Source organism: Fusarium coffeatum, assembly GCF_003316985.1.
Source record: "Fusarium coffeatum strain FIESC_28 chromosome Unknown BRIP53273_contig_113, whole genome shotgun sequence".
NCBI classification, from domain to species: Eukaryota; Fungi; Ascomycota; class Sordariomycetes; order Hypocreales; family Nectriaceae; genus Fusarium; species Fusarium coffeatum.
Window position 1 is genome coordinate 122,910 of NW_022157906.1, and position 12,127 is coordinate 135,036.

General features: G+C 46.6%; 4 protein-coding genes across 4 annotated transcripts; 2 read left to right on the forward strand and 2 right to left on the reverse strand.

The window, feature by feature from the left end:
• Positions 1–948: 948 nt before the first annotated feature.
• On the forward strand, positions 949–1,625 carry FIESC28_05296 (uncharacterized protein; the record flags this gene model as incomplete). The annotated part of the gene is made up of 3 exons (XM_031159443.1): positions 949–1,330; positions 1,388–1,558; positions 1,615–1,625. The coding sequence occupies 3 exons, from the start codon at positions 949–951 to the stop codon at positions 1,623–1,625; spliced, it is 564 nt and encodes a 187-aa protein (XP_031016514.1).
• A 1,047-nt stretch (positions 1,626–2,672) lies between these two features.
• FIESC28_05297 (uncharacterized protein) lies at positions 2,673–3,279 on the forward strand (the record flags this gene model as incomplete). The annotated part of the gene is made up of 3 exons (XM_031159444.1): positions 2,673–2,874; positions 2,935–3,207; positions 3,272–3,279. The coding sequence occupies 3 exons, from the start codon at positions 2,673–2,675 to the stop codon at positions 3,277–3,279; spliced, it is 483 nt and encodes a 160-aa protein (XP_031016515.1).
• A 2,804-nt stretch (positions 3,280–6,083) lies between these two features.
• Positions 6,084–7,661, reverse strand: FIESC28_05298 (uncharacterized protein; the record flags this gene model as incomplete). The annotated part of the gene is made up of 1 exon (XM_031159445.1): positions 6,084–7,661. The coding sequence occupies one exon, from the start codon at positions 7,659–7,661 to the stop codon at positions 6,084–6,086; it is 1,578 nt and encodes a 525-aa protein (XP_031016516.1).
• A 1,131-nt stretch (positions 7,662–8,792) lies between these two features.
• Positions 8,793–9,676, reverse strand: FIESC28_05299 (uncharacterized protein; the record flags this gene model as incomplete). The annotated part of the gene is made up of 4 exons (XM_031159446.1): positions 8,793–9,301; positions 9,361–9,416; positions 9,470–9,486; positions 9,551–9,676. The coding sequence occupies 4 exons, from the start codon at positions 9,674–9,676 to the stop codon at positions 8,793–8,795; spliced, it is 708 nt and encodes a 235-aa protein (XP_031016517.1).
• Between the last annotated feature and the right edge of the window lie 2,451 nt (positions 9,677–12,127).

The following is a 12,127-nucleotide window of genomic DNA, read 5'->3' on the forward strand; positions in this document are numbered from 1 at the left end:
TAACCACATGTTTACCTATTGACGCGCTTCTAGCTGTAAGGACAGCGTTGAGGAAGTCTACGTCTGAAGAAGGCGGAATACAATGTTTGGAGGCCTTATGTACGAGGTGCTTTTTCTTCGTTGGTCGCTCGTCTAAGATATTTCGACTGGACTGTTACTGCATAGGATTCCGTGTGGTGCGAATGCTGGCCTTACCGCAAACGAGCGCACATAAATGCAAGTCGAACAAAAGTTCATCCTGCACTCTCACATCAGCATAGCCCACTCTAATAATAGTGCGGTATAGATAGGTTATCCTGTTGCATTGAATGGGAACTTCATTTCACTCAGAATAGACTTACCCAGCCAGTGGCGACACTCGAAGTATAGTCATCAAAAGGCACGTCAGATGCATCGGGGCTTTTTGATCAATTCCATCGGATGACCAAGGGTGGAGTTTGATTGGGTAACATCGAGAGACTATCCCTTACGTGTGCGGAAGGTGTCATAAGAACTATCTTCACTTCACCGGTACGACCTATAGCAGCTTGCGGAGACCGAAGGGACCCGCCTGTTATCATCCATCAGCTTGGACTTCATCTGCCGATATTTGCCTCCAAGCGAACAGAACAGGTGCCGCATATCCGGTCACATCGATGGATTACAATCCTGCGGCGGCATGAAAATAGGGGGCTCCATGTGCAATACCTTCTGAATGGGCTTTTGCCGTGGATTGCCGGGACCTCGGTGCTCTTGACAATGTCCGACACTGCAGTCAGTTGTCAGCGAGGCCTTTTTCCGGGTATTTTTTCTGATCCCTGTCTGTCAGAGTTGCAAGGTGAAATTACAGACCACGATATATCCCTTGCTGTTTGCCATCATGTATCACGAGAGACCCGCCAGCGAAGGGCAATCTCTCGCTTCTTTCTTTCTTCCTCTTGTCTGACCACTATGCTGCTGTCTTTGATAATGAGAGGCCTTTTGCTAGTCTTGGGTCTTGCGACGTCTGTTGCGCTTACGCAAAACCCAGATGGACCCGATGACCCGGATGAGCCTGACGTCGAACCGAACTCCAACGATGTGGCAAGCGCTCTGTTCACCCTCGTGAGTTGTGAGAACATAAGCCTCGACGGCCTGTTATTTGGGGTTTGGGAACTAGCGGACAAAACTACCAATGACCTCGAAACCATCATTGATGGAGCCACTTTTGGTTTCGATGATGGGTCGGAACAGTGGTATATGGCAAGAAACATGCGTCTACTTTTTGGAGCGGATTATAGCGATATTGAAGGCCAACCTGGGAGGTTGCGCTTTGAGGACAAGAATCTGGAAACTGTGGAATCAATCAGATGTTGGTTATGATTCTCTAATAAACCTATAATCCTTGACACTGACTCTTTTTTCATAGTCCGATATCAAGCTTTGGCTTGGGCGATCAATAAGCAATATTGGAGTCCAGCGTCAAACTACATATTCTGCAGACCTGAACAAGACCCACTTCCTTTCAAGCATCCGGAAATCGTCAAAGAGTTTTATGACCTTGCTTCTCCAGCGGAGCTACAGGTCCCCCTCCGAGATAGTAAGTTGGAAGTTGATGATCATCGATGAGTATTCTCGTCTGACATCGAACCACAGTGCCAGGCTGAGAAAACGACAAGCCAAACCGGGTCGTTTATTAGCGCGACAGTCCCTATTACCGAATAAACGATTCTTTGTTGAATGGCAGGAGATAAGTCGTCATGAACGCACCACACGAGAATGTTTGCCAAGGGGCAGCCGATGGTGACGGCAACAAGCCTCTTGCTCTCTTCTATACCTTGCCAAGTGAGCCAGTGCGATGGATAGCTTTCTGCAATGAGTTCTGGGGCTATCCAAGAGCCCTCGAGAATCCAGACAATGGCACAAACCTCGACGAAAGCTTTGCCACCACGACCACTCTTTTCCTTCATGAATGCAAGCGACCTGCACGGCCGTCCACTTTACTATGCTGACTGATACTAGTGATGCACCATCGCTGGCCAAATGGTACGTAATTACTGCTCTAGGCCAGACCTGGCCCTCATAAATGCCGATAACTATCGGCTTTTTGCTGAATCACTTGCTTGCCAGCCACGGCGTTGGGATTTACCTGTTTGGGTTATGAAATAACTTCCATTGTTAGTGCTGGGTTAACTAAGGATTAAGCAGCATAAGTAAAGAATGAAATCTTAAGAGGGTGATATGGTTGGGGATCCCTCTGTTCAAGTCAAGATCTAGATATTTCTAGACTACTAAATATAGGAGTAGGGTAGGACTTATAGGGAAGGTAGCGTGTTTATAAATTGCTCCTAAACGCTGCTTTAGGGTAAGATAAATCTCATTTGTAAGTAGATATAAATAGCTCTCATGGGGCTTGATGCTTGTCAATGCAATTGGTTAAAAAAAGTCCGCTGCTATTTAGAGTGGGACGTACGCACCTTTTCTCTACCGATGATGTCTCTCATTAGCCTACACAGCCCTTCTCCACAAGAACAACTTACCGATGTTTGATCTTATTAGTTAAGGCGACTGCAAGGCAACTTTTAGGTCGCCAGAGACGGGGATCTTTAGCTGTATAAGAGTTCCTGATTACGCCTTAAGATGGCTTCGATCTATTATCATCCAACTTACCTTACAGTCCCTCAATTGTCCCTATCTATTGACTTTTCACTACGATGGAGTTCGAACTTGAACAAGACGAGAACAATCCTCAACCCATTCCCCTTCAAGTACAAGACTCCCATATTCCTCTGGATTATGAGCATGCTCCTTATCTTGAGAATCTTGATGTGTCGAATTTTCCAGATCCCGGGTTCGACTTTTCCTGCCTCGATGATGCTGACCATGATGAAGGTTTAGCTTCGTTTGAAGAACAAGGTATGTCTCCGATCCTCTTCTAAGCTTGAAAACCCTTCTCATATGCCTCGGATACGACAGTGATGCCCCAATCGGACGAGCTTCATGACTACTTCAGTCAGGTGGATATTCCGGCCGAAATTGATCTGTCCCTCCTCCAACCTCCTGAGGAGCACCTCATTGAGCCGTTTTCCGAAACTCTTGATTTCGAGCCTCTGTCATATGAAGCCATCATTCAGGATTTCGTCCCTCCTACTCCCAGCCGTATGCTCCATCCCCCATTTCTTCAAATCTCTCATCAGTCTGGCCAAATTTGCAAACTATACCTACCAAACAATGAGCCTCAGCCTTTCAGTAAGTCGTTCGCGTTTTCTAAATTGTTGCTCCCGAGTTCCCCTATCAACTTAGTTTGCAATAGCTTTCTGAATGATCTCTTTCTTAGACAATATGTACTATGGACAGACACATCACGGATCCCCCTTGCAGGAAGTCGGTTCAATCCATAATGTTCCTTGTGATGAGTCTATGACTGGCCTCATTCCAGCAAACCCCATCATGTGTCAACATGTCGATCTTCCTCCATCTAGGCGGGGTGGTCAAAGAGGCCCTTTGACAGAGGTCCAGAGGCAGCAACGGCATGAAGCACGACTGACAGGGACTTGCATTCGTTGTTGGCTAACAAGACGACGGGTTAGATACCAGATCCTTCTCCCGATCAATGTTTATTTACTGTTGTGTGTTTAGTGCGAAGGCGGATTCCCTTGCGCTGCCTGTCTAGCGATACGCAAACCACGGATCTGGCGCGGGCCGTGTACCAAAGCCCAGTTTTTAGACATCGTATTAGTCGGATTGTTTTTTTCACGTAAGCCTTCGATATTTCTCGAAATATGTTTCTAGTTCCAAGTACTTACGATGGTGTTTTCTTCAGATGATGCAAATTTCTACCCTGCGCCCGCATACCTGGAACTAGTGGACTTACAAAAGGGCCGGCGGTATAAACAGGACGACAGTAGCCAACTATGGAATCACAATTCTAAACAAAAACTATCAATTTGCAGTCCCAAAGGAGCATGGGTTGGCTTTCGTCCCGAATTCGTTTTCGAAGGGTTTAATTCATTGTATTTCACTTGTGGATCTTACCAACGGCCGTCAAAACACCAGATCCAGAATTTCTTAACCCGAATTTGCAAAGACCGCCCGTTGTCTGAAATAATGAGCATCGCTGACGAGCCAACAGAAGGAGGAGTACTTCCATGGGTTGTAAGTTCAGATTCCATATAAACACTGCCGGTCGTAGAGGTACTAACCAAGTTAGCTTCAACTTGTTTCAGTTTGTTCCATAAGACAAATTACCGAGTGTAGGGGAAATTTGCAACTCTTCGGGGATTGGCTTTGGCACCGACGATGTGAAGTATCCTTATTTTACTTTCTCCAACGAGCTACAAGTTTTGTCAGGGAGGATCCACCTAAGCGGAGTACACAAGCTCAGATCGAATATATCTACAGCTTATTATTCGTCATCATATTTGGCTTCTTAATGTAGAGTGGTACTAATTATTAAACTGTAAGTCTCAATGCAAACAGTTACTTAAAACAGGCTTTGGTCGCTTACGCTTCCAAGTAGGAATTCCAAGGCTATGTTCCAGATAAAGAAGTGGCCAATTTCCTGGACCGCTGTAAACGTGTAAGAACAGCTTTGTGGATTTATGCCTCTATCTTTATCGGCAAACTTCCTTGGGGCACAGACTTTTGGACGAACCTACCGATACAACTCCAATTGTTTCACAAAGCCCTTCTTAGGAGGTGCAAAGATAAACTGGAGGTCCTCGATTCCGAACTTTAAAGGGCTCTTCAAGACAATTTCAACAGATATAGAACAGCTCGGCGACTTATGGTTTCTACTCTGAGGGAGTCTGACCCATGTAATGGGCTTAAGGTTACTCGAACTATTTTAAATGCCCACGACTGGCGACAACTCCACAACAGTGTGGTAATACTAGGCGGGCTTCTCGCTAGCAGATTTAAGGATATTTATCTTTTAATTTACAGCGGGCGTATTCTATGTCCTAGCAATCCCGTCAAGAGTAGGGAGACAGCCTGCATCTTCTTTGGGCATATCATAGATATGGCTAACGCACCAACCATACGGCACGATTCTCCATTTTCTTCTCCCGCAGGCATGACTTTGTCGAACACTATTTTCCTTCATGGCCTTAAGGTATTTCAACAGCGTATACATGGTCTTTCCAACCCTTCGAGTTGTGACTTTTGCCGTAGCCGCTGGGCACGTTTTCTCGACCTAGCACAATCCTTTAGTAAAGCCGCAGTCTTTTTTAGAGCCAAAGAAGATACAGAACTCCTATCACCTGATCGCATTATCGACATGTGCAATGCTCGGTACCATCTATCAAAACGGGTCCTACTCGCCAACAGCGTGTGGCTTGAGAGCAGTTGCAGCAAACTCAACGGGCTTTTGCAAGCATTAAACCAGATACGTAACCCGAAAAGTAAGGTCTTAAGGGTTAGGTCCTTTCAACGCTTACTGCGTCGGAAGGTAAGGAGTGCCTTTGGGCCTAATATACTGGAACCTCGCCAATCTTCCTGTGAAGGGAAGCACAGTGCCCTGCTTGCTTAGGGTCTTGTCAAAAAGGCTGCCTTCCCTTTTTTACCACATACATCCCAACCACACAATCATGTGGAAGTCCTCTTTTGCGAGACCTCAATGATTTCCGAAAGAGTATATAAAGGATGCTATGCCATTCCAGATAGACTTTCCATTTCGCAATGCTTTTCTCGCGTACTGGAAAAGGTCCAAAGCGAGTTTCTATATCATTACAGTCAGACTCTATTCTCAGAACCAAATGCGGACTTTAACATAAGGGTAAAGACCATGGAACGGCTTATATCAACGGTCATGTCTGCACTTTATGACTGGTACAAACTCATAGAATTAGATTGTCTCGAAGATCTATCACCACCGAGGGAACTCTTAATAGCTCTCGAGCATCTTGTAGAAGAGCCGATTTAGCGCTTTTCCTATTGCCATACGGACTACGGCTTGAGTCCCGAAAGCCACATTAATCGTCTTGGAAAACGGGAAATAGATAAGGAGGGAAATCAGTCTGCTTCGATAATGCACACTATATTTAAATTGCTAAAAGTCTGTTTTCAAGTCCTTCAGATTTATTTATAAGCTGCTACACCCTAAAAATAAACCTGCCACTAATTCCCTATTGAATGGATTCCGAAATATCCATCAGGAACCTATTCATATCATTCGCTTTTACTCTCTCCTCCTCTTTAATCGTCCATTTGGCCCTGTTTCTTAACCAACTCTTGTAGGGACTTGTCGTCATCCAATTAGACCATTTCTGAATTACCGTAATGGCTTCTGTAGATGAAATCCTGAACCATTCCAAATGCTGGGTCAAGCAACAGTTGCAATAGATCCTGATTCTTCGATGGTCTAACTCGGTGTGACACAATGCCTCAACACGCTTGGCGTGAGGAATGGCTGTGGCAGTGCCTAACGGAACGGGGTATAGGGTTTTAGTGGCCCTGTTACACTTGAACTCCCAATCCTGAAGGCGCTTCTCCACGGACTGAGTTGTGTATCCAATCTTCACAAATCCTGGATTTCCTTCAACCTCGTACATATAAACATATCCTTTTTGTATATCCTCATCCTCGAGGGGCTTATTCATTTCTTCTTTAATCATTTTATACGAAGATTCATAGTCATCAGGTCTTGTACTCTCCTCTAATATGTCGAAGGTTGAGGTGTTGTATGTGACTGGCCAATATGTGCTCAAGTCTCGATCGAAGTTGGGAATCGACCAGCTTATGTTCCTTGAAGTAGGGCTGTCACCCTCACTGGCCGAGACGCTTTCGGCGATGTAACCCGTCTTTGGGATACTGGAGGCATCTCCGGCCTCGTTGTGTACACCGCCCTCAAGCAACATGACAGTCTTCTCCGGAAGGAATCCCTCAATGGTCGACCTCCATGATGCGACCTTTTGCAACGGTCTCTCTTTTATGTGCTTGGGACAGTACATATTCGTCTCAAGGACTTTCAGCAATCCGTTTAGATAGGACGTATTCGAATAGACCTCCTGCTTGACGATCTCATCAATCGTAGATGCGCAGTTCGATACCCGTTGCCCTCCGATTTTCTCCCTACAGCGCAGGTCTGTACAATCGACTACTGCTATACACTGGGAAGACTCTAGATCCAAAAGTGTTCGAATCTTCTTTTCGATCAACATGGCAGCATCTTCTTCTCCGACGGGAAATACCCGTATCCAGGTTTCGATCCGATTCTTTTTTGGGAGACCATTATCGTGGTACTTGCAGTGCACAAGCTTAGCAAGCTTATCGAGCTCGTCCTCGAGTTCCACAGATGACTGCGTAAGGCCTGTTATCGAGTCTAGCTGAGAAGTGACCGCGGCTCTGTTGACGGCCGGTGACAAACACCGACAAGGCTTCCCTGTTTTTGCTGGAGCCCCGCACCGCTTATCGTCGATGCCCAGACTAGCCCTCAGAGTTGCAGCATCGATCTTTTCCTCGGCAGTTTGCTTCTCATGAGCACGCGGTGCTGTTGACTTTCGAAGAGGGGTCGGCGGAGGACTGAGAGGAGGGGAGCCAAGGGCTGTGTTTGGACAAACCTTTTCACCAGACACGCCTGTCGTTTGGGATGTTGAAGTCGGAGGGCTTGGATATGATATAGAATTCGAATTCGGTCTCTGAGGATTCGTGACCTTGCAGAGACTGATAGGCGTGACAGTGTTCTCGTCGTCTTTTGTAGTCATGATCGAGAAGGACGATTGGAGTTGCTAGCGGCAAACTAGTATAGTGGTTGATCAAAGAAGGGTAAAAAATAAGATCCGTTCCAAAGACGTTCCAGAGAGCTGAATCAAATAATTTGTGAAGAGGGTGAATTGGCGTTAGGGAGGCATTTTAACGTTCGGGACCTTGGGGGCTATGCTCCGCCAAATTAAGCGCCCTGCGTCAAGTCGGATGACGTGGTCAAACAGACAAGGCGCACTCACACATTTCAATCGCGAGACCAAGGCTTGCTGCAAACCCCCACCTTCTGCAGGCGATGGATGTAGGAAAGAATCCTTCGGGGGCAGGTGCCTCAATGGTACCAAATCTCCAGTGCTCAATATTGATGATCTCCTTAGCTATTCCCAACCCAGAGTTTTGCTCTCGCTGGTGAGGCCTCTCCCACTGCTACAGCAAGCTCCGACCATCTAAGAACTCTGGCCAGTGCTTCTCGTGTAGCTCGGCAATGTTAAGCATGGTGGGAAGAAGGTCGATGTGGGTGCTTGGAAGAGTCGAGTTAAGACCAGTAGGGATACCTAGACCGCGTACGACAAGAGGGACGTTGGAGTCATCAGCGTAGGGTGTTTACTTCCCCGCTCCAGAATGGAATTGACCAACGTGGTACCCATTGTCGGAATTATAGATGACTGTGACTTGATGTTAACCAAAGCGCAAAGACACATCCTGGGGAAGCCTGCAATACCTTTGCCGCTGCTGTAGGCAGAGCTAAGGCTGCCAAAGCTCCAATTAGTAGTTTTTCCATCTTGTATAGTAGGCTCTCTTTGACTGGCAGATGTTCGGTGATAGTAGTTTAGCAGGATAGCATGCATTTATAGTAGCTATAGACTCTCAAAAAAACTATAGGAAGTTCTCCACTCTGCCTCCTCATTCCTTGCTTCCCTAGTAGCCCCATCGACTATCTGGGACTATGTTGCAATTCTCTCGGCGTTATCAGCCCCATTATTTCGGCATCAGACGAGGCGAATTTGTCAGCGCCGGCTCTCGCTTCCGTCTTTCTGCGTGATGTGAGTGACATGCGGGGTGAAAGACAAGCCTTGCATGTGTCAGCAAATGGGTTACTCTATTTAATCGGGTCTCCGTTACCTCGTTCACCCTTAGTTGTGGCGTGCAGCGATAATGTTCTCAAGATTCCGTTCGTGGGCTATGATTTCGGGCACAAACGGCGCCTCAAGACTTTCGCGAATGCGAGTCCGTGCATCCCCAGTCCGTGCAGAGTAGTCGATCTGAAGCGACGCGAAGCTCTTCAACATGTCGTGGGTCTTGTCTGCGTTTCCATGACTCTTCTCCAGCACAAGCTGAGCGCTATCGATAACGGCAATAGATATTTTGTCCCATAAGTAAGACCGCCATTGGACGAAGTGAAGGGTGCGGATGCGGTAGACATCTGGCTTTCCCTCGTCGACATCCCTCTTAACCCAATGCCGGTTGATGAGATTCAACAAACGGTCAATGCGATTGGCAGCCATGAGATATTGATCCCACTCGGTCAAATAGGCCTCGAATAAGAGACTATCCTCTTGAGATTGAAGCTTTTCCAACACAAGCTGTACATGGTCAGCAAGCATTTTGACCAAGTCATGATAGATGACATCTGCATAAGGTACTGCAGCCAGGGTAGATATATATCAGCTAATCGTTACAGAAGCAAGAAGGTCTTCGTACCGTCTGAACGAGCACTTTCGTTACTCTTTTCGCGATACGTCAACCTCCATACAGATCTGAAAGGGATTAGCATCAAGAAGAGGCCGGGGAGTAGTTTTGTTTGACTAACGTATAAAGGTTCATGTACTGCGGGCAAGGTGAGTTAGTTAACTACATCAATACTCACAGGACTATCCTTCTAATGACTCACAACATTTGGCTGCAACTGAAGTTTGGGGTCGTTAAGGATCGCAGAAATGCCACTTGTCAAGTACGCTCGTAGACCTTCGGTGTCATCCTCATCTGGCAGTTCTGGTATGTTGAGCACGTCTGTCATTGTTAAAGCTTCTTTTAAAATGAGGCGATGTCTGTGGTGTGTTAGAAGCAAGATACCAGAATTCCTAAATAAGTGATAAAGTGATGCCTAGAAGTGGGGTCGGTTGAACTGAACTCAGCCTAGTGGGTACTGTGTAGGCTGACTGCACATTACTACATCCGATTAGCACAAGCTAAGAAGGCGAGCACCTGTCAGCTTTGTCGTAATTGCCTCCCTGTTCCCTCACGTGATAAGCCTCACTATCCTAACCTAACGTGGTCCATCAAATATGCCTCATAACCAGGACAACCTATCTCTGATATGCAAATTAGGGCCTTTGCTCAATGCCCGTAGCTGAATGACCCTCTTTGTCTACCCTTATCGTTCAGCTAGTGAACTTTCTTAGTTGGGCCAAGGACCAGTACAAAGAGCTAAACTCGAAGAACCCGAGATTTCTTATCTTTGGGATATAGAATGTTGTGAGGGGTGAGCTAAGCTAACTGAGATATTAAAGGAACCATTAGCTAAGCTAGGTTAATCAGCAAATATCAGCCTTCCTGCGAAATGGGCGTCTACCACGATTCACTAAGGTCCGACCATGTACGGCTTGCTACCATTCTTCTATTACCAACGCCTGAAACTGCCGACCTTATCGTACCTAGCGTAACGCTCAGTACTTACGAGTTTGAAGGAAACGCAAAGCCAGAGTACTACGCTCTCTCTTATACTTGGGGAAAGCCTCGGGCGGACGTGCCAGATTATACAGCCTCCATCTTATTGAATGGTCAATCCGCCAAAGTCTCACCTAATCTGTACGATGCCCTTTTTCAACTTCACCAGTACTTCTCAGACAAACCAGTGTGGATCGACGCGTTGTGCATAAATCAAGATGATATCGATGAGCGCCAGTGTCAAATCTCCGCTATGAAAAGGGTTTATGGTGGAGCAGATCGTGTTCTCATATGGCTTGGAGCACCCACGCCTCACTTGATGACAGGTCTCAATGCTGCAAAACGGATAGCACAGGTTGCTGAGCGTGAGTCCAAATGCATCATCAAAAATCAGCAATTTGACTTCTGTTACCTGATGGAGGATATGAAGTCTCGATACGGCCTAGCACCATTGACCATGGCAGAGATCGATGGCCTCCTCTCACTTTTCCAATACAGCTGGTTCTCTAGGGTGTGGATTATACAAGAAGTTTCTTTGGCCAAAGAAGCAGATATCTTTTGCGACGGTTTCGCAATCTCATTCGACAAAATTGGCTACACGGCGGCTTTCTTGCACTTGAGTGGTGTGATTGGAGCCATTTTCTCAAAGCTTTCAGGAGCTGGGCGCGATCTTCAACAAATGGACTGGTATCATCTCTACAGGGCAGAGAAGATACAGATGTTACGGGAGTGGTGTAAAGGCTCCCGTAGTACATGGACCGATGCGCTTTCATTAGTTGACATGACAGCTGGAATCGATATCTAAAATATGCGTGGGTCGACAGGGTTGATATCTACGATCCTGTTGAAACTGCTCATGTGGACTACTGGCTTTCAAGCTACAGATACCAGAGATTCTGTATACGGGCTTTGGGGAATCCTTCAGCATGTGGCCAAGGAACAAGGCGTTACTGTTCCTGAACATCTCATGCCAACCTACAACATACCGGCATCGCAGGTACTGGAATCCATCGCGGCTGAGATACTTGAAGCTACTGGAGACCTAACTTTACTGGCTCTGGTCAAAGACCCAGCTCGGCGCGTCACGGCAGACCTGCCGTCTTGGTGTCCAGACTTCGGTCCATCTACAGGGATGAACTCGATATTCAGCCCGGGCTTCAAATCAGTGACTCGACCGAATGCAAGCGGTATGGTAAGACACGGCGCTACACGAAGAGGCGAAGCTTTCAAAGTCCACGGTAGTCTTCTTGGAACAGTGAAGCTCCTTGGAGAATCTTTTGAGAAGGTCACAACCTGGGGCGTACATGGTTGGGTACAAATACTACTCGATATGGATCGTACCTATGCACATACAGCGCAATCGTCCATGGAGGCCTTCTGGCGAACATTAATCTGGGACCACGATTTCACCAACCAACCAGCCAAGCTAGTCGATAGCAAAGGGTTTGAAAGCTTGATTATTATGTGGATGGCTGGAGCCTTTCAAAAGACTCTCGCTAATGACGGATTAGCTGCCGCAGAAAAACAGTTGGAAACTCATCTTGTACTCGACGTTCTAGCCTCCCACATTCCAGACAGCGCGTTTCCAACCCACGAAGAGTTCAAATCCCTAATGATCAAGTTAGGCCTACTAGATGAGCCTTCAGAGAAGGTGCTTTCCATGTCAGAGCAAGCGGCATGGATAGAGAAAATAAGGAATACAGGCAAAGTTTGTTTTGCAGTTATCGGAGTCACATCGCGGTATCGACATCCATTTCTTACAGACAGTGGTCATTTGGGCTCTTCTTGTGAGTCGACACAA